The sequence below is a fragment of the Peromyscus maniculatus genome, chromosome 21 (assembly GCF_049852395.1).
Source record: "Peromyscus maniculatus bairdii isolate BWxNUB_F1_BW_parent chromosome 21, HU_Pman_BW_mat_3.1, whole genome shotgun sequence".
In the NCBI taxonomy this organism is placed as follows: domain Eukaryota; kingdom Metazoa; phylum Chordata; class Mammalia; order Rodentia; family Cricetidae; genus Peromyscus; species Peromyscus maniculatus.
In genome coordinates, this window is record NC_134872.1 from 21116825 (window position 1) to 21139039 (window position 22215).

General features: G+C 46.4%; 1 protein-coding gene and 1 long non-coding RNA gene across 4 annotated transcripts in view; one reads left to right on the forward strand and one right to left on the reverse strand.

Annotated features, from left to right (window-relative positions):
• LOC107400181 (uncharacterized) overlaps nt 1–3844 on the reverse strand; it is a 41355-nt gene extending 37511 nt beyond the window's left edge. For all 3 annotated transcript variants that reach the window (XR_013046635.1, XR_013046633.1, XR_013046634.1), the window contains exons 1-2: nt 2981–3844; nt 2794–2877 (exon numbers count right to left, since the gene is read on the reverse strand). This is a non-coding gene — a long non-coding RNA (uncharacterized LOC107400181). The remainder of the gene's footprint in view (nt 1–2793; nt 2878–2980) is intronic.
• Nucleotides 3845–15964: 12120 nt separating this feature from the next.
• Ado (2-aminoethanethiol dioxygenase) lies at nt 15965–20298 on the forward strand. Its single transcript, XM_006972750.4, has one exon. The coding sequence runs from the start codon at nt 16200–16202 to the stop codon at nt 16968–16970; it is 771 nt and encodes a 256-aa protein (XP_006972812.1). The 5' UTR covers nt 15965–16199; the 3' UTR covers nt 16971–20298.
• Nucleotides 20299–22215: the final 1917 nt, after the last annotated feature.

Here is a 22215-nt window from a genome sequence, read left to right on the forward strand (position 1 = left end):
TGACTTTGCAAATGGTATGCTATAGGACTTGTTCCTGGAAACAGGGGTCCCTGGAAGAGAACTGTTGTAGATGAATTTCTAAATGGTCTTATTAAATAAAAAAACATGGAGCCAAATATAGGGGTGAAAGCCTTAGAGAGATCATGGAAATAGGGAAAGCCACCAGCCAGCCTTACCTCACCAACTCTGCAGCTTCCAAAAGTGAGATACTTCCTGTCTACCCACGCACATATGCCTTGCTGTTCTGCCATCTGATTCGCTCTCTGTCCAGCTACATCCCTTCCTCTTCCTGCCCAGCTCTGTCACTTCCTGCCTGTCTGTACAGACCTCCACACCTCCATGGTTAACTGGTTTTGGAATTTAGGGAGTGTGCCACCACACCTGGCTCTGTTTCCAGTGTGGCCTTGAACACACAGAGATCCTGCCTGCCAAGTGATAGGATTAAAGGTGTATGCTAACATTGCATGACTTCTTTGTTTACTTATAATGGCTGTTCCCATTCCTCTGATCTCCAGGCAAGCTTTATTTATTAAAGCACAAATAAAATATCACCACAAATTGTAGTTTGTGAGACACGGAAATGTGTTAGGAGGAAGAGAAATGATTATACACATTAAAGCGGAAGAGAAGAGTAATGGCTGCCATTCCCTGGAGGGGTAGGGGGCAAGGATGGACTTCCAGACCAAACTGCAACATTCAAGGAAGCAGCGAGGAAATCAGAAGGAGCAAGAGATTCGGGGTCAGAGAACAGTGGCGCAGAAAAGTGGTGAGGACAAGGAGAACTGTGCCAAATGACAAGCAGAAGACAGCCACACGCAGTGAGCATCTCTGTCTATAAGAGGGATGTAGAACAATGAAGGCAGGATGAGAGGTAAGAGAGGGGACCGGGCCTGGGACAACCCAGTGTATGTTGTAGACAATGAAGGGTAACTGGTAGGCAAATGTTTTCCCTGGATTGCATCTTGTGACCCAAACACCACTGAAGGTCTGCATCTTTCCAAGCCACCTTCAGCTTTGAGGATATGTGATAACCAAACCCCACTTCTGAGGTCTGGAGTGATTGAGGTGCTCATGCTCTGATGATACGTTCTTGGTCTTTCACCCAATTCTCCTCTAAATGTACAATAAAGAACAATTAGATCAACTCCTTTCATTCCGAGGGCTCGGTAAATCAAAGTTGTCACAGCTGCACTCAACTCTCCCATCTACTGCTGGCCATACTGGGAAACAGCCTTCCCAGGCATGGGAAGGAGCCATGAGGGAGTCCCAAAGGGCCAGCAGATGTAAAGTGGGTACAGTCTCCTCAGGACCTTTTACTTGACTAGCTTATCACATCTTGACGAGCTTATCACCAAGCAGTGACACACAAGAAGAGGTGTGCTCTTTGTGTGGCTGACTGGCACCTGAGGACGGGGTGCCTCCAAGGTGTTCCCTCTATTGGTGCTGGAAGGTGAAGGGCAATGCCATCAGCAATCAAAAAGTATTAACTAGTGGGCTGGGCCGATAGTGCAGTTTGTTGGGCCCTTGCCTGGAAAGCATGAGGTTCTGAGTTCAGTCCCAGAATCTACATGAAAAAAAAATGTATTATATTTTATATATTAGGTATATGTTAATATATTATGTATGTGTTAGTATGTTTTATATTATATATTAAGTATATGTTAATATACTAATTTAGTACACACACACACACACACTAAAAAGCAGACAGGCATAGTGACTATAATCCCAGCCAGGCTGGTCTGTAATCCCAGCACTGGGGAGGCGGCTCCCTGGGGCTAACTGGATGAATGACCCTGTATCAAAGAATGAAAACGTGGACTGCACCTGAAGAACGATATCTGAGGTTGTCCTTTCACCCCCACAAGCATGTACACTCGTGCAAGCAAACCACCCGCCCGTACCTGCACACAACTCTTGACTGCCTTATTTGACCGTTCTCCTTAACTCTTCACACTTAAGGCTCAGAAAGTGAGGTTTATCTTCCCTTCCACCTTTCGGTATCTACGTGGAGCTGGGTATCAAACCGGGGCTGTACTGACGTTAGGCAAGGGGTCTACCACTGAGCTACTCCCCCAGTTCCTCTCCCCCTTTACTAATATTATTAGAGAGGAAGTCAGAATCATTCTTCTCATCATTTGAGCAAAGCACAACTAAGACATCCCAGCCTCAGATTCGTTGTTCCTTTGTTAACATTGTCTGCAGTTCTCTAGGACATTCCCCAGGACGTCCATCTTCTAAGAGTGGAGTCCAGAATGCACTTGGGAAAAAGACAAAAGGAGTATGCTCTGTGGGGTGTTTACCCACCAACCCCACAGCTCCCCAGAGTTTTCTTGAGTGTGAGCAGCAGGAAATATTAGATAGAAGGATTTATTGCGGAGAATCTTGTGGAGATAAACAGAAAATAAAGGATAGCCTCGAGAGGACCTGGAACCTTTTCCAACGGGCCCCGACTGTCTCTGCCCCAGGGTTTTTATAAAGATGCCAAGGGGTGGAGCAAAAGACCTCCTCCCCCAGCACAGCCAAGTGCAGACCATCTCAGACACCTGCACTCAGGGCCATGGTCCTGATCATCCTGTATGCGGACCTGCTGGGTAAAGCCACGAGGAACCTGAGAACAGGCTCCCACAATGCTCCATGTTCATTATAGTGTTGAGTTCTGTTTAAAAAAAATACGAATACATCAATGGCATGCTGTTGTCCTCAGGAGAGGTTTCCATCAACAGGTGAGCCCAGTTTCCCAGGTTCTCTCTTCCCACAATCCCTGCCCCCAGCGGTGAGGAAATGGCTCACCTGTCTGTCCAGAGCTTTCTGTCTCTTCACTGCTAGCAGGCTTGGTGACGGTACTCCTCTACCTCAGCGAAATATAGGGCTGCACTTAAGAAAAAAGAGACAGGATGTCTGAAAGCAGGACTGAGATCATTCCCGGAGACTGTTACATGTTGGGGGCGGCGCAAACTTCGGGAAGTTGAGCACCCACCTGACCACTGCACGGCTACGCCTCTGTTACTGCTTTAACCACAGCTGCTGTCTTTATGCAAAGGCCTCTGGGAAAGTCTGAATGAAGAGAAGAAAGGTAAAACCAAAATGCCAGATTAGGAAGACCAAAGGTACAAATATGAAACTTGTCACCTAGGTATGATATTATGACCATTTTCATTGAGGCAAAGGGGCCTTCAAAAAAAAATGTGAGGTCAAATGCTGAACTCCAGAGCCTAAAGTCAGAGTAGCAAAATGAGCAAGGGAGAATTATTTTATTTTCCTGTGATGCTGAGCTGGATGTCCCAAAAGAGGTTCACCTAATCAGGGGAAGGTGTAGATTCCAATTCCATCTGCTCCCACACATGCGGTCCTTGTAGTCAGTCCTGCCCCTGCCCAGAGTCAGGCACTGGTTACAGCTGATACATCATCCTCCGCACACTGGTTACAGCTACCCTGACACATCATCCTCCTCAGGATGCTTGGTTTACATTAGGAGTCATACTCTGTGTACACTTGATGGGTTGGGGCAAATTTACATGGCATGCTCCTCCACTACTGCCCCAGAAAGAGGAGCTCTGGTGTCTAGGTGTCCTCCGTCTGGCTGCTCATCAGTTCTGCTCCTCCAGCCCTCGACAGCCATCAACCTTTAACTGTCACCACGGCCATGTTTTCCCAAACTCTCCTGTGGTTGGACTCAGACTAGTCAGTCTTTTCAGAGCAGCCTCTTCCACTTCGATCCATGTAGTAACTTCCCTCCACACCTGTTACTGCATTTATAGCTTGACGCTTTCTAGGGCTGAAACCCCATTGTCTGGGTAGGCCACGGTTTGTTTATTCATTCACCTGCTAAAGAAGGCCACGTCTGCTTACCCATTATTTTTGAAAAAAACAAAAAACAAAGATAAAAGCAGTAGTAGAGAAAAGCAAATACTTTAATGTGTGAGAGCAACAGCAACAGGACTAACTCATTAACGGCAGCCTCTTAGAGATTGTCCTGTTTCATTTCGCTCTCAGCCAAGGCATTTCCCATTCACCCGCAGCTCTTGGGTCCATGGTCCACTTCTCCTGGGTCCTACGGCTCAAAGACTACATCAGCCGGAAGCTGGGGTGGCACAAACGGCATCTTAGCTTGAAACTGAAATTTCAGCTCTGCTCTAAAAGACGCTCCTGGGGACACCAGTGTTCTAAGAGGAAGACCAGGATTTTCTAGTGCAGAAACTCACCGCCGTAGAAGAAGGCCAGCTACAATTTGGGTGCAGAAGCATTTCACCAGGGAGCCCCCAAACCATCAAGATTCTGACTGATTTATTTCTACTAAGACTTACTTAACAGGGCCATGGAGTGGTGGCGCACGCCTTTAATCCTAGCACTCGGGAGGCAGAGCCAGGTGGATCTCTATGAGTTCGAGGCCAGCCTGGTCTACAGAGCAAGCTCCAGGACAGCCAAGGCTACACAGAGAAACCCCGTCTCAAAAAAACGAAAACAAAAATTTAAAAAAAAGACTTACTAAAGGCTATCTAGACATCCAAATTTGACATACTTCATTTTATATAAATCAGTATATGTGTACATATACATGTGTATTATATGTATACATATATTCATGTGTACAGTATATGCAAACTATACATATGTATATTGTTTGTATACATACATATACATAAATGTGTGTATTATGTTTGATATAAGCACATGCAAAAAAGTATGCTTTTAAAGGAAAAACTTGCCAAGGTCTTATTTGGTACCACTGACTCTCAGCTGGGGGTATTAACCTAGGGACATCAGCAACAGATGGAGATATTTATGGTTCCGGCGACTGGGTAGGTGGAGAAGCTGGTGCCACTGTTACAGAACAAAGAGGCTGAGAGTGTTGCTAGACATCCTACACACAGAGAACATCACCAACAAGAAAGGATTTGCCACCCCCAAATGCCAAGTGTCCTAGTGGGAAAAGCCTACTGTGTGCTAGCCGCTGGACAGCTGCAATCTGAATGAGAGGCCACCAATGCCAGTCAAACCCCTGTGCCTCCTTCAGAGCAAAGGGGACTGGGGTTAGGAAGACTTTGCACTGGGTTCTTAAACATGCCTGGGCTACCTTAAGCTCGATTCTGAATTATTTAAATTACTTTCCAAAACAGTAAATTGAATAAAAGCAAGAGGCTTTATATAGTTCATGTATGTTTTCTATTTGGGAAATGGAAGTCATGATTAAAATTGGCATTTTTGAAACTCTAATTGCTAGTTACTGCTTTGCTGTGGGAAGAAAATATTTCCAAGACCAGCCAGATGGGAAGTCTCAAGATAAGAATTATAAGCCAGCATTCATATTCCACTCAGAAGGAAAATTCTGTTTATCCATTTTTAATTCTGCTTAAGTAGTAAGCAATACATTCCTTTAATTGATTCCTAAATGGCTATTAATTGGCTGACTAATTTTCTAACGCTAAGCTTAATCTCCCAAATCCTATTAGATTGTAAATAAGTAAAGCAGAGTTTTGTGGAAAGGTCTGTGCATTAAGGACCTTCACAAACTGTGATGGGAACAGACTGGTCTTGGGCTACTACAAGTGATCCTCCTGTGGACGTAGAAAACTTAAAATAGCCTGGAGAAACTTAACACGCCCACTTCTCCAAACTCACTTCTGACAAAGATACAATTCAGAGTTTTGCTTCACACATCCAGAACCAGATCACGGTAAACACCTTGCAGACCAGTGTTGAGACTTCAGCTGTCCTTTGCTGGCGACCCCTGCCACACCTCTCCTGCTGAAGGCACCTCTGCCTGCGCCACCCTCTCCTCCTCCCGTTCCTCTTCTGTCCTGCCCAAAGCAAGGTCAAGAACGGCAGAAAAGCCATGTAGGGAAACATCTGAGAGAGGGCCACAGTGCTCCCCCCTCACCTGTGAGCCCATGGAACTTTCTCTCTCTCACCGATGCTTCTGCCAATTGTTCCAGGGCTCTAAGGACCACTAAGCCAGGAAGAAAGGCTCTGATCTGAGAGGGCCTCGCCTCGGGAAGAAACTATGGAACTTTTCTTTTATTCAAGTCTTCTGAAAGCTACTCAGAAACAACTACCAATTGAGGTACAGCTCTCGCTAGTTGCTTGAGTTTGACAAATAAAGCAATCATCGAAATCACGGAGCGTGCACTGCTTCTAAAAGCCCTATTTGTTTGACATAATACCGCAGCGGGATGGCCAGGCAAATAAATGGCATTACTTAACATAATCACTTAATGTTGTGCAACCAACATCAGGTCTCATTGCTTTCTCACTTGCAAAGAATTTGATGAGAATAAAGTTGATTGTTAGTGTGACGATATAAATTGTTCAGTAGTTAAAACTCTTAATGACAGTAAAGGAACACAAAAGGGGAAAATGGGCTTTAGCGGCCCAAATTCACTGCTAATTGCCTGTACATTCAGTGCAGGCTGACCAGGGCTAATTATCTAATTAAACCAAAGGCTGCTGGCTTAGAGGCATCCAAGGCGCTCGGATGCTGGCTGTCAATTACCTCAGCACGGCTTCTTGAAATGTGTAGTTAACTCGAGGCATGTTTTGCTTTTCTCAACAGCAAGACATGGCCCTCTGATTGCATGATAATTTGTGCTTAGAAAGAAACGAAGTTTTCTTTTGAAAAATAGGCTGTGGAAACTCAGAATAATGACAAATGCTTTCAACAGGAACTCTTGTTCACTCTGCTCCATGATCTATAGTCAGAAAAAGTCGATACAATCCACAGCAACTAAAAAAAAATTACAACAGAGACATAAAGAAGAAACTAGATCATCACTGCGTGCACGCTGCTGAGTGTCCCCTGCATGTCGTTTTTTAAAATACACTTGGAGGTGTCTTTTGTGACACCCCACAGCAGTTTGCAGCATGAAAACACACTGCTTAATGTCATGTAGTCACCATTGTTTTTAATCTGGAAGGAGAGGGTAAGGTAGATGAGACTCTGGCCCACGTCTCTGCAGCTGCCCCACGTCTCAACTGTACTGTGACTTCTGGTGCTCGGCTCGAGGATGACAGGGGGGGCGGGGGCTGCTACTGACAAGGTTGCTTTTCCAAAAGAAGGTGTGGAGTGCAGTTCACCTTGAGATTGGAGCAACTGCCTGCAAAGCCCACGGTGGATCACGGGCACACATGGCCACTCCTCTGACTGGGCGGGACTACCCACAAACAGGGCATGTGGATGGATGCCCTACTGTGACTGGGCAGGCAACAGAACAGTATTCCTCCCTTGGGGCCCCTCCCACTCTCGGGACCTCTTTCTCATTTTTCCTTTTAAAAAATCTACATTTACTCCCTCCCCAGATTTTATTTTGCTTGGGAGTGAGTCAATGAACTTGGAAGCCACTGGCTCAGGGTGGCTCTGGTGACCGAGGCTTGTCCGGCACCCTAGCTTCCAGAGTTAAGCTTCACCAAAAGCTGAGAAAAGTGGTTCTCTCAAAACACCCACAAGGTCATCTCAAAAGAAATGTATGCAGTATCATAACTATTTATTGTAAATCTTCCAAATGCACCGGATGTATTTTAAGATTAATTACTAAGGGTGCAGATTACACACACACACACACACACACACACACACACACACACACACACACAGAATGAGGGCTCGAGGCAGACATCCTGCCTAAAATCCCGTCAAAAGAGGGACCATGGATTTCACAAATCAGAATGCTTAGAGAGTTAGGTTGCACCCTGCTCTCCAATCCTAAACTGATCCTAAATGCACAGTCCAGGATCATACAGAAATACTTATAGGCATCCTTGGAGGAAGGGCACCTCCCCAGGAAGAATGGTGTTCTTCTCCGTTCACCTGTAAGCCCACAGAACTCACTAGCCTGCCCTTTCCGGTCCCTCACTGTTCAGGCAGGTGCCAGCAACAAACACACGGCCATTTCCTGACAGTGAGGAAAGCCAATTTTCCCTTTCACTGCCTCTTAAAGCTGAACATCAACTGTTTCACCACTTGTGTTTAAAATCCATTAATTAAAATAAATAGAAAGAAAAAAAAAAAACCTCAGCCAGGAGGAAAAGGACAGATGGAAAAGCGGAGGAGGTGGGGATAGCTGTGATCTTCTTGAGGGGAAGAAAAACAAAAAGCATAGAAGGAGGGTGAGCACTTCAGAGAGGTAAGATGTGTTTGAATTTAATTTACAGTTTGTGACTATTTTGGGTCTCATAAGCACAAGGGACAACCTCTCCAGTACCAAGCTGGTAAGGCCGGTTTGAAATCACAAATCCACTCTCAAAGGCATATACCTGGCTGTCTTATTTATGGCTATTATTGCTGTGATGAAACACCATGACCAAAAACAAGTTGAGGAGGAAACAGTTTTTTTCGGCTTACACTTCCACAGCACTGTTCGTCATTGAAAGAAGTCAGGACAGGAAGTCAAGCAGGGCAGGAACCTGGAGGCAGGAGCTGATGCAGAGGCTATGGAGGGGTGCTGCTGCTTACTAGCTTGCTCCTCAAGGCTTGCTCAGCCTGATTTCTTTTAGAATACAGGACCACCAGCCCAGGGATGGCCCCACCCACCATGGGCTGGACCCTCCTCCATTGATCACTAATTAAGAAAATGTCCTACAGGCTTGTCTACAAGCTCAATCTTATGGAGACATTTTCTCAGTGGAGGCTCCCTCCTCTGAAGACTCTAGCTTGTGTCAAATTGACACGAAGCTAGCCAGGACACTGGACTTCGGCAGCACGTCGGGCGGTGCAGAGCCAAAGTTTCTCTTCTTTAACAACTTGTGAGCCATCCCCTACCCCACTTCTGCCTGCACATTCGCTTGTCACCCCTTTCTCCCTTCCCTCCCATTGCCTGAAATAAGCTGATGAAGGGAAAGGAATCAGCTTAAGTCCTTCCCCGTCTTAACCCTACATTCATAGGTCGGTAGTCTGGCTTCTTAAACTGTGGGATGTGACCCCAGAGAGAGTTGCATACGTGAATGCAGGAGGCGGACATGAAAGACATGTCAATGAATTCACAATGACTGAAACTACTTCCAAATCAAATGCTTAATTAGGCCAAGACGCTTCTGACAGTGCTTGCCTATGCTGCACTGGATGACGTCACTGCAGCCTTGGCTCTGACCACCAGTGAGCATTCTGCACGCCATCACATCACTCACCACAATGTGCATTGCCTCAAACACCATGCTCCAAGTCACACCTACTGTGTGTTAGAACTGCAGTGTTTTTACTGTACACAGAACATTTTCTGCTCTTACAGGAATACAATGGCTTAACCAGGAAAAAACAGAGTCTTTTCATACTTTGTTTTTTTTGAGACAGGGTTTCTCTGTGTAGCTTTAGAGCCTGTCCTGGAACTTGCTCTGTAGACCAGGCTAGCCTCAAACTCACAAAGATCCGCCTGGCTCTGTCTCCTGAGTGCTGGGACTAACGGCGTGTGCCACCACTGCCGCTGCCGCCCGGCCTCTTTTCTTACTTTCAACCACTGTATTTCAGCACATTTCAGATTAGTCTACCTTTATACTGCTGGATTTAAAACTTGCTGTTTGAGTTGCTGACTTTCATTTCATTAAAAAAAGATTTAAACGTACATTTTGGGTTAGATTTAAGAAAGAATGCCCAACAATCTCTGACATGGTCACTTTATGCTCCATGGTTACATAAAACGGCATTCTCAGCACTCACAGTTGTGTAACAAAAATATCAACCCACTCTGGAAACTGTTGGGAGAAGCTCTGCATCCTTCAGTATTAAATATTCAGCCAAGACTTAGTCCTTCATGCAAATGTAAACACGTCCATCTCATTAGCACACAAATTTTCTTTCCACTTTAATGAATGTTAAAAAAAAACATGAATTCCAAAGGTTTGTTATTGTTTTTATTTTTGTCAGCTTTTTTTTTGGGGGGGGGGGTTGAGACAGGGTTTCTCTGTGTAGCTTTGCGCCTTTCCTGGAACTCACTCTGTAGCCCAGGCTGGCCTCGAACTCAGAGATCTGCCTGCTTCTGCCTCCCGAGTGCTGGGATTAAAGGCATGCACCACCACCGCCCGGCTACTTTTGTCAGCTTTTTAAGACCAGGTCTGGCTTTATAGCCCAGGCTAGCCTCCACCCCTTGGTGGTCCTCTTGCCTTAGCCTCCCAAGGGATGGGATAACAGTAGTGAGCCACCAAACCTGGCTCAAGAACTGTTTCAAAATAAATGTCTTTATGGCTGGCATCAGTGAATGCTTGACTTATATACCTTTAAGACATAAAGTTTATGTAAACAAACAAAGTAACATCCTCCTCCCAAAGACTAATGCAACCCTAGCAGGGAGAGGGGGCTAAACAGAGTTGGAGGGTCTTCCAGAGGCTTCCCCCGCCCCCCGGAGTGAAGCAACTTGGAAAAAAAAAAAGAATGTGTTTTCTTCCTGCTTCTGTGTGCTCCCCGACTTCCTAAGGTTAACAGCCGTGGACAGAAGGTGGGATGTGAGCATTCTCAGTCTTACCTATCACCACAGGGCTGTCAGCATGTGAAGGGGAGAATGTGGACAGTACACTTGGGAAGAGTCTGCCAAGCAACCGCTCACCAGAGCCCTGCTGGCTGTGCCTTCAGATCAGAATCTGTTCTCACACCATCTCTCATCTCTCCCCTCAATCACTGCGTCGAGCTGGGGTTCTCTACATTTGGCCCACCAGCAATCTCTCCTGTTTAAACAATACAAGCAAATGAAGCTGGTCCGGTCCCCTGTCCAGCCCACAACTCACTAAAGGTTTCCTGCCATACTCACAACACAATCCCGTGCCCACCCATCACTGTACAGCACTCACAAACTAGTTCTTGCCCACCTTTCCAACTTCATCTCCACCCAAGACCCCACTCTCAATGTCCCGGAAGCCTTTCTCTTCCCTTCCTATTCGGTAGGAATCAAGTTCTTTCTAGCTTGGTCCGTCATAGTGTGTCAGGCCATGACTGTGTTCTAGCACAGGCCCTACAGCTCCTGGGTGGCATGGATAGCTTTGAGCAACTTGTCTGTGGACTCAGAGGACTAGAGATCCTTGCTGTCATATTACATGACTTTCTCAAGCACCACAGACGCAGCATGGGATGAGATGTTCCAGGGTGAACATTGTCAGTGACTCTGGGAGAGTAAAACCACAGTTTTCTTTTCTTTCTTTTTTTTTTTTTTTTTTGTTGTTGTTGTTGTTTTTGTTTTTTGAGACAGGGTTTCTCTGTGTAGCTTTGTGCCTTTCCTGGGACTCACTTGGTATCCCAGGCTGGCCTCAAACTCACCTGGCTCTGCCTCCCAAGTGCTGGGATTAAAGGTGTGCACCACCACCACCCAGCCACACTGTTTTCTTGCACACAGAACTGTCATAAGTTGGGAAGCACCTTTTTATCTGAGCTACAGACATCATTGTATTTATTTATTTTTTTAATATGTAAGTGTATGGGTGTTTTGCCTACATGTGTGCTGTGTAATACATGTGTGCAGTGCAGTGTCTACAAGGCCAAAGGAGACTGTCACATCCCCTGGGACAAGAGTTACAGATGTTTGTGAACCACCAAGTAGGTGCTGCTCGGAATTGAACCCAGGTCCTCTGGAGGAGCAGCCAGTGAGCTTAGCTGCTGAGACTCTTAACTGCCATGCTGTTGTAGAATATTATTTTAAGGTGTGTTACTTTTGTTTATGTTGCATTTGTTTAACTCTGTGAAGCTGTGTTGCTGTGCCTGTCTATAACACCTGATGCTCTAGCAAAGAACTGAGTGGCCAATAGTAAGGCAGGAGAAAGGATAGGTGGGGCTGGCAGGCCGAGAGAATATACAGAAAGAGAAATCTGGGAGAGAAAAGAAGTAGCCAGAGAAGGAGGAGGACTCCAGGGGCCAGCCACCCAGCTACCCAGTGAGCCACAGTGTAGGAGTGAGACTTACAAAGTATTAGAACAGGAAAAGTCCAGAGGCAAAAGGTAGATGGGATAAGTGAAGTTAAGGGAAACTGGCTAGAAACAAGCCGCGCTAAGGCTGGATGTAAATAACTAAGAATAAGCCTCCACGTGTGCTTTATTTGGGAGCTGAGTGATGCGCCCCCAAAAGAGAAAAAATAAAACACCATGCCCTGATATTTTTCCATAGCTAATTTTTTGATACTTGGGGCAAGCCCAGTCTTACCCTTGATCAGTCCTGATAACTGCATGTGAAGTAAAATACCTCACACAAATACCATGCCATCCCATTACCCTGTTCCATTGCCTCCGTGAGTCTACATCAGTAAGAATTTCACATTCATGACTTTGGGCTCTGGAACATCCTGCCTTGTCTACTATCTGCTGCTATAACAGTGCCAGACTGAGGATTGAAGGGGCTGGAAAGTCTGAGAGCATGGTGACCTCTGGCAAGGCCCTTCCTACCATGTTTTTTTTTTTTTCTTTACTCTTTTGGTGGGGCCTGCCACTGAGCTCCCAAATAAATCACACACCAAGGCTTATACTTAATTATAAATGTCCAGCCTTAGCTTGGCTTGTTGCTAGCCAGCTTTACTTAAATTATTCTACCTTTTGCCTTTGAGCTTTTACCTTTCTCTATTTCTGTATACCTTTCATTATTTCTTACTCTATGGCTTGCTGTGTAGCTGGGTGGCTGACCCCTGGAGTCCTCCTCCTCTGGCTACTTCTTTTCTCTCCCAGATTTCTCTTTCTGTATATTCTTTCTGCCCACCAGCCCTGCCTATCCTTTTTTCTGCCTTGCTATTGGCCACTCAGTTCTCTATTAGACCATCAGGTGTTTCAGATGTGCAGAGTAACACAGCTTCACAGAGTTAAACAAATGCAACATAAACAAAAGTAACACACCTTAAAATAATATTCCCCAACACTGCTACATCCTAACATGACAGAGGGTAGATATCTCACGGTGAGAAAGAAGGAGCATGCAAACTCAGTTGTCATCTTCTTATAAAGCCACCAATGTTATCATGGAGCTACACACTCATCACTTACTCTACCTGCCTCCAAAGGACCCATCTCCAACTATCATGGATGTATGGATTGGGGTATTGTGTTGTCAATATACATTCTTTGAGACACATTTGCTAGTAAATTCCTTGGGAAATAAAACCTTGTCTCTCCTGTTCCTTGCTGAACCTCCAAGGCCTAGAGCAATATGTTGTTCCCACTAGATCCTATTTATTGACAATATATTTCATGTGTCCCAAACTCCTCCAAACATGTTTCTGCCATTTTCCTGGACTTTGTTATCATTTGTTTTGTTTGTTTGTTTGTTTTTGCATTTCTTTTGGTCGTTGCTCTGCTTCTAGCAAGATGGAGAAATGAGAAATAAAGAATATTTAAAAGGGTATTACTATAGAATCCCATCCAGTCTATGCTACTGGCAGTGGGGCAGAAAGCCAAGCAAAGCACTTCTCAAGGGCAAACCCCCTTAGGCTCAGTACCCTTCATGAGTGCAGCTCCGAAGGACAGCATCCAAAGGAATTATGAAGTCGCCTGCCTGTGACCTATAAAGCACCATATGCCCTGCAGATACTCATTGGATCCCCAAAACTTCAATACACAAAAGATTCTGATATGGACTTTAATGTAATTTGGGAACTGCACTTTGGACAAACACCCTCAGAGTTTCTTATGCAGGTAATCTAGAAACTGTGAACACTTCAGCTAAAAAATGATTAACAAGAGCTTGAGTGGAGGTATCACCAGCTCAAACCAACAAAATAACCTTTCAAAGCTCTGCTCTGAAACTGATAAGGCAAGCCACATTCCATGTCAGTATTCACTGGATGTTTAAACCTAGTGTTCTTTAAAGGGAAACTTTTAGCCATTGAAAATCTTAATAATACCCATTGTCCTCTGGTAGTAACTATGTTCCCAAAGGTTTCATTGGTGGTTTACATATGTGTCATATCTTGCCAATTTACAGATTAAATGCTTAGCTTCGTTTATGTAAATGTAGAAATTATTAAGAAGGGACCCGTGTAAATCAAGCACATCTGTATGCTGTTCAAGTCTGTGTTCTGTGGAGTCTAAACCTCTCACTAATTACTCTTTAATATGAGTAAAACCAATAGGTAAAAGATCTGGTTATGTAACAAATGGAAATGACTTTCTCTTAAATATTCCTTACTTTACAAATAAACTGCATGGGATTTCCTCGCACAGTGAACTTTGATGGTACATTTAAGAATGGCACCCCACCAGCTTCTAAAGGCCAAGCAATCATAAGGATCTTTTTGCATAGCAAATAATTGCTCTTACTCACAGCCACCTATGACAAGTTGGCTCACCATTTGTATATCTCACAGTGACCCCCCCCCCAATGTTGCTGAATCTAGAACTACTTCAGAGTGCATCCCCCAACCAGAATTCTATCCCTCACTACAGTTCTCCTGAATCAGAAGCCCTGGAGTGTAACTTCTAGAATCACCTTTTAAGCTAACCAGGGGCTTTCAGTGAAAAAAAAAAAAAAAAAATGTGGTTCAGAAGTCTGGTTACACCAAAAGCAGCATTCTGTGAGTGGAAGGGTAGGATGTGCGGAAAGACACGCAGCTTGTGAGCAACAGAATAGACTGGAGGAGCTAGGTCCTTGGGTCCCCCTGATTCCACTGACACCAGGTCAAACTGTGTTTAGTTAAGCTGCACTTAATGCTCTTCTTCATGTGCACCCACAACACATTCCCTCGCATACAGGAGGGGAATAATAACGTTAGTGCCTCCTTCTTAAGAGTTTCTGGGAGGGTTAACTAAGATAACATCCATCATTTAATGTACTTAACAAGGTACCTGTTATATTGTACTTACTGGCTAGGTTACATAACCCCCTTTTTAAAAAAAAAAGTACGCCTGCTTAACCGGAGAGGATTTTCTAAGCCACTGCAGTTTCAACATGTGCAAGAAACCCATGTTTAGCTTTGAAAGTCTTAAGGAGACTCTAAACTCAGGATAAAGGTTTAAATGTATGGCTTCTGGTGTCTTCTTTCTTCCAGCCACCACCTACGTCCGTCCCAAGTCCAGAGAATGATCACTCGGCGGTGAACTAACTTCATAAGCTGGGGCCCGAGGTGTTGCATAGCATCCGAGACTTCATCTCTGGACGCCAGCGATCATCTACGGACAGAAAGCCCCTTCCTCCTCAGCGGGTGCCTCTCGGGCGTCCCGGGGATCGATAGCCACCGGTGCACGGAACCCTGGCCAGAGCCAACGCTCTCCCAGTGTCTCCCCGCTGCAGTCCGTGAGTCAGCGATCAGCGTCATCCAGGCCCCGCGGCAAACAACAGCTGGGCGCAGCTGTGCTGAGCGACCCGCTTCGGTGACCCGCTCGACCCCATTCCACCTCCCAAGACACACACCAGCACAGAAGCGCCATCCCCGGATCTCCGCGGCGGACACGGCGCGGCCTACGAGCGGCTGAGGTCGACCCCGCAGCCTCGTTCCCAGGGGGACAGGGTCAAAGGTGGCCCCGAATGACCCAGCAGGCCCTAGCGGCACCAGAAGGTTAACAACCCTCTTGCCCCGTTCCTCCCAGCCGCGAAAAGCCTGCACCCAGCGCCGCATCCCGCCCCTCCCCGGACAGCTGCCGGAAGTACGTCGCCCCGCCTGCGGGGATGCCGGGAGTTGTAGTTTAGAGGCCTTGGGACGCTTGCGGCATCGTGAAGTTTTATCCGACAAGAAAACACCCCCTGCGACTCTGCAGAACGAGCTGCCTGCTTTCGGCCAAGTCTTAAAGAGAGTCTTGGTCTCCCGCCCGACTCGGCCGAGCGCCTTCGCGTAGCGCGCAGCGCGCAGCCGCAGCCGCGGACTACAAACCCCAGCGTGCCTTGCGGCGCGCCTGCCGCGCCCGACTGTCGTCGTAGGTGCGGGCCGCGTGAATGGAGCTCCGCGCCTGAGGCCGCGCCTGGCACGGCCCCGCCGCGGCGCCTACCTGGTGTGGGGGGGGGCCGCGGCTCCCCGGAGCGTGAGTGCGGGCCGCGGCCGCGCGTGCGCGTGTGTGCGTGTGCGCGCGTGCGCCCTCGCTTCCGCGCGCGCCGGCGAGCGCCCGGCCGTTGGCGCGCATAGCGGGGCGTCGGTGCGAAGCGGCCCCGCGCGCCCCGCCGGCTGGTGGTTGCCGGCTGGTGGTTGCGGGGGGTGGGGAGGGGCGGTCTCCCCGCCTGGCGCGGGGCCTGCGGGGCAGCCGTGGCGGCCGCCGGGGACCGCAAGGGGCGGCGCCGAGGAGGAACGGGCCGTCCGCGCGCCGCGCAGGAAGCGCCAAGCATGCCCCGTGACAACATGGCCTCCCTGATCCAGCGCATCGCCCGCCAGGCGTGCCTCACCTTCCGCGGCGGCCCCAGCGCCTCCGAAGCTCCCGCGCCGGGCTTCCCCGAGAACCTGAGCCAGCTGAAGAGCCTGCTGACCCAGCTGCGCGCCGAGGACCTCAACATCGCGCCCCGGAAGGCGCTGCCGCAGCCGCTGCCGCGCCACCTCCCGCCGGTCACCTACATGCACATCTACGAGACCGAGGGCTTCAGCCTGGGCGTGTTCCTGCTCAAGAGCGGCACGTGCATCCCCTTGCACGACCACCCGGGCATGCACGGTATGCTCAAGGTGCTCTACGGGACGGTACGCATCAGCTGCATGGACAAGCTGGACGCGGGTGCGGGGCCGCGGGCGCCACCGCCCGAGCAGCAGTTCGAGCCGCCGCTGCAGCCCCGGGAGCGGGAGGCCGTGCGGCCCGGCGTGCTGCGCTCCCGGGCCGAGTACACCGAGGCCAGCGGGCCCTGCGTGCTCACGCCCCACCGGGACAACCTGCACCAGATTGATGCGGTGGACGGGCCCGCCGCCTTCCTGGACATCCTGGCCCCACCCTACGACCCGGACGACGGCCGGGACTGCCACTATTACCGTGTGCTGGAGCCCATCAGGCCCAAGGAGGCCTCCAGCTCGGCCTGCGACCTGCCCCGAGAAGTGTGGCTCCTGGAGACCCCACAGGCCGATGACTTCTGGTGCGAGGGAGAGCCCTATCCAGGCCCCAAGGTTCTACCTTGAAGCCCCCGCTGCCCGGCAACTGTGGGCCAAAGATGTGCCCTGCCTTGCTCAAGAAAGGCCTGGCTGCCTGTGCGACCTGCCATAAGGGCTCCTCTCTCTGTCCCCTCTCCTGAGCGATGGATCGATCTACTGGAGTGACCAGCGCCTCATCTTGGGCAACCTTGGGGAGCACGGCCCACTGGAGTACAGCCACCGGGCACGGTTAGGGGGGCGGGTGGGGGGGAGGCTAGGTTGCTTCCTGGTACTGTCACTGCCACCAAGGTTTTGATTGAAGGGAGTGGGGCAGGGGACCCTACAGCGCTTCCATACTAAAGCCATAATGAAAATATCCTTGTTTCTCATTCTCTACAAAATACACTAAATGGTTTTGAAGCTCTCCTCCCTTTGGTGACTAAGATCTGTTTTCTCTCCTGCCCATAGGATCTTTTGTTACTTGATAATTTATTACTGATTGTGCATGACCTTGAATTGTTTTTTAGTTCAGGCCATTGGTTAAAAAAAAGAAACAAAAACCAAACAAAACTGAGTTTCTAAAGTGAGCAGATCTGAAAAGATATCTTTCCCCGCACTGGGGTCCACTCTCTCAACTCTGCGTGGGGAGGACGATTTCTTTCCTCCCCTGGCCTAGTAGCCACATTTGGTGTTCTCAGGTAGCCTTTAGTAAGAAGCTGACACATGTGAATTCCCTGAGGCCAGGACCTTAGAGCTCACCTTCCCCTGGAGTCTCCAGATCTGTCAGTAAAACCGTTTTGCTGTTGGGGAATCACCTTGAAAGCAAAGACTGTTTTATCCTCGAGTGACTTTTTTCTTAATGTACTTCAAAGGTGATACAGTGGACTCAGAGGAGCTGAATCTGTTGTGCTTCCAAATAACTGAATGTAAGGCCCCTGGCCACCTATTTACTTACTATTTACTTCCAGCATCTTCCAGCATCCACCTGGACTTTGACCTTTTTTTTTTTTTTTTTTTTTTTTTTTTTTTTTGCATTCTCCCGGGAACCCTGCTGAGGGCTGTGGTTCCAGCTCTGTTGCTGGGGGTTAGTATCCCAGCCCTCCCTTAAAGAAGAGCCACTGATGGCCCTTCCTGTAGGAAGAGGTAGAAGACATGTAGTACCCTGGGAAGGGTTCTGGATGTAGGCTGCCTGCCAAGCAGGCAAGAAACTCAGTCCTCAGCACTACATAAACCAAGTGTGGCACACACATAACTCCAGCATTTAGGAAGTAGAGACAGGAGGATTAGAAGTTCAAGGTCAGCCTTGGCTACATAGTGAATTTGAGAGGAGCTTTGGATACATGAGACACTAACATAAATGTGTGTGTGTGTGTGTGTGTGTGTACACACATGTATAATGGATACTTGGGATAGACAGTTGAGAATTTAGCCATTTTAGGGCACCAAGATCGGAGATTAAACCCTTGTGCCAACTCTTGCAACAAACACTAGCAGCTCTCTGCAGCATTATCACCGGCTAAGTACCTTTACCTCGTTTACAGATGTGTTGATAACGTAGCTTCTGGCCATGGAGCACTGGTTCTCCCTTTTTACTGTTTATAGGGTTCCTTTTTATCACAGGCCTTTTCATAAAGACAAACTGAGAAATGAAAGGTGTCCAGCTGTCTTCTAAGCCCTCTTGATTGCTCATGTGGCAATAGAAGTCTAATATCTGTAATAAATGGACACTTACTATCAAGGGTGGCTAGTGTTTGTTGACCTGGTAGGGAAACTGCCTTTGACCCCACGTATCCAGGTTACACAGACCCAGGCTGACGGCCTGTTTGTTCCCAGTCATCAAAGCGGTCCGAAAAAGCAAATCATTGATGATGTAGCTTGTGTTTTTTTTTTCGTTTTGTTTTGTTTTAATAAAAATGGAAACAACAGGCCAGTGAAACCCGGTTATAAATCTGACACAGGTACACCACCAAGCACTTCCACCAGGCCTGCTAGAGTCGGGTTGCCTCCCATCTAGGTGTTTAAAACGTCTGTGGATCCCTGGGAAGCAGCCCTCTGAGCCATTCCTTTGGAAGTCTAGATAGTAAGTGATGGTTTTAAACTTGACGGTTTTTTTTTTCATAGACTAGCAATGAGTGTAGGTTTTCAGCCACATACAGTTTTTGAATGGTAGCAAAGGTTGATTCTTTTACAAAGATTGTTCAGTCGTGTGTATGTTACAGGGTACTTTGAGGTACTTTAAGCTAGCCTGTAAGAACCTAGCCTGGAACTAGGCTAGTAATAAAAGTTATTATGAAAGCCTCAATTGCAAAGAAGGAGGGGAATGTTAAAGGTCTGTAATAAGCAATCCGGAAGGAAAAAACTAAGGTGCTCTTCAAAAGAATAACTGAAATTGTTCTGGGCTAAAACAGCAATACTGTTCCTCATCCGTTCAATAAGAACAGCGGAACTGTTGTCTCACTAATACGTTGAGTAAACTTAGGGTGAAAACAGTGTAACTTGTTTTAATGAGGCACTGTGGAAAGAATATGCTCATTACTAAGATAAAATGTGCAAGAAAATCTTTGCACTTCTATGCATAAACTCGTAGCTATAACTGCTGCCATTGTGTTTCCATATAGGTCTACACTAGATTGTGGTCTAGAAACTGGGATAAAAGTTTCTTTCTCCTTTCCTTCGGGAAGACCAATGAGCACAATGGTATTAGTCACTTAAGTTTTCTGATGAATAATAAATGCAATAACTGCAGCTCATGGATGAGAATCTGTCTGTCTGTCTAAATACTCTGAAGCTTTTAAATTTCATAGTTATATCAGTGACCACTTATATTGATGTAAGATTTTTCTTACCTTCCTACTCCTTTGAGAATTGATGGGTTAAATACCAAATGCTGCTGATTAAATGAAAAAGCCTGCCTTTTAAGTAATAATGTGTTTTCTCAGTAAGAGTGAGTTCTCTGACTTTTTAACATGACTAGAGTCTCACTATCAAAATCACACCTTTCCTTCCCCCTTTGCATTGTCTTGTAGTTTCCTCGATCTTGACATCTGGGGAGGACTTTGCCCACTCCTATTACAAATGAGCCCTCTGCTTTAGCTCTCCTGCCCAGCAGAGAAGCAATGCATCCCCACTTCAGACCTCTGCCGTTGCCGTTCAACTATCCTGACAGCATTTACTCCTAGACCTGCAGTCCTGAAGTCAGAGCTTAGGGTTACACAGACTCCAGATGTTCCAAATGCTCATTGGTCTATTGCATTGAGGTTTCTGCTGTCAAAGAAAGATAATTTGTTAATGATAACCCAAGCTTTAAATGCAGGGGTGTTTACGTTTCTGAGTAAAATCTGTGTACTTACGGGAAATAAAGGCATGTTTAAAATGATGTGGAAGTAATGTTGGTTATTACACAGTGGAAAAGGGAAACATTACCTACAATGATAACTATATTTTAATTATTGTTAAAAACTCACAGTTTATTTCATAAGATTGTAGTATGCCAAAAGCCAGTGGCCTACAGATTTCCAAAGGCCAAGAAGTGGTATAAACTTAAAATTACTTTATTTTCCTGAGAGTGGCCTTTGAAACAAGATGACTGAAAACCCATCTGAGAGTATTTAATGTCTAATTACACTATTTTGCTGTAACACAGAAAATGCCGCTTTTGTATTTAACCTAAAGAAAATAACAAGAAAACGAAGTTAACTTTTATCCTAAATGGAAAAAATTTTTAAGACCCTAAGTTTTTTCATCTCCTGGTCTGGTCTTGTCTTACAAATTTGATGGTAGTTTGAACTGGCAGTATTTTAGGTGTCTGCACCTACCTGCCTTTACATACATGCTGACGTATTAACAACATTTGAGAAACTTTCTAAGATAATTTACTCTGATCACATTAGCAGTTAGACTATGGAAACTAAATAACCTGTCTTGAGAATGTTATTTAGGTTTAATCAACAGTTTATGCTGCAAATCAAACTTCTCAGAGGCATGAATCTGTAAGGAATCACTCTCCACGAAAAGCTGAAACATTTATAGTATTATCCCTTAAAGTACAGGGGAAGAGATGAAAAGAACCAAATTTACCTTTCTGTGTGGATTTCTTGGGCATACTTTTATAAAAAATGTCTTGGAAATTGGCCTAAATGCTTTAAGCTGAGAAAGAAACCTGGTTACAGGTACTGTAAGAATCCGGGGGCAAAAGCCACAAGGTTGGCCTGGGCAAACAGGTATGCTAATTTCCTAGGGCTTGTTGGTGAGGTTTGCCACCACACCAACATGAAACTGGTCACATAATCAACCAGTGTGTTTAGCGTGGAGAGTTCTTGTTGTTCCTTAAACGACGACATTTAGTCTTGCTTTTGAAATCATGGCTTAGGCGGTCTTGACTGGAGATGTTCTACAATTAAAGTTTGGGAAGAAGGTTAAAAACTACGAAATTTAGGTGTACCAGACCTTTAAATGATGAAAGTTTCTCGGGAGAGAAGTATTTGTTTAAAAGTAACCACAGTGTGGCATGGCTTTATAGTTGCCAGTGTTGGATAAACAACAATGACATGCTCTAAGCCTGACTCCAGTGGGAAATTATAAAATTAGGAAAACATCCCACACTCAGGTTTTAAAATCTACTTAGGAGTTCTGGAAAGAAGTTTCTATGTCCTTGAAATGGGGATAAAAGGAAGATGATGCAGGAAAGAAAAAGACATCAGTTGCCTCTATAAATTGAGTCTCAAATCCTTGTGCTGGGAAGGGCCAAAGATGTGTCCCCCTGCTGTAAAAATACAGGCCCTTGACTAGCAGCCATCAGCCTGAGGGACTTGACAGGGACTGGAAAGCAAGGGGAGCATTTTCTAATGAGACTGAGCAGATTACTGGTTTATAAGAGGTACTGGACATTAAGTATTTAGTAGTAACGTCAGAGTAAAGACGCTAACAAAGACATGATCTGTTTACTTTGTAAGATAAGTGGGTAGGTGAGATTATTTTGTGTTTAAAAGAAAATCACAAAAGGTTCCCAGTAAAAGAAGCCTTACACAGTATTATTTTGCAAACCATTATCCGGTGTCTTGGGGGAGACTACTTACCTATTAAATTTAAATTGCCTTGGAGTTTTACAGGTTGGTAGTCACCTTTCTCACCTAACAAGATACCTTGAGAATCCCTTCTAGATCCACCGACCTTATGACAAGTGATCCTTCCAAATATGGGCAGTCATCTGAGAAGCCAGGACCGGAGAGAAATGAGTCCTGGGGTAATTCCTGCAACCACCCATTAATGTTGTCATCATCAGTGTCTGAGCAAT

Coding starts and splice junctions, on each gene's coding strand:
- Ado (XM_006972750.4), top strand. CDS start 16,200: ATGCCCCGTGACAACATGGCCTCCCTGATCCAGCGCATCGCCCGCCAG.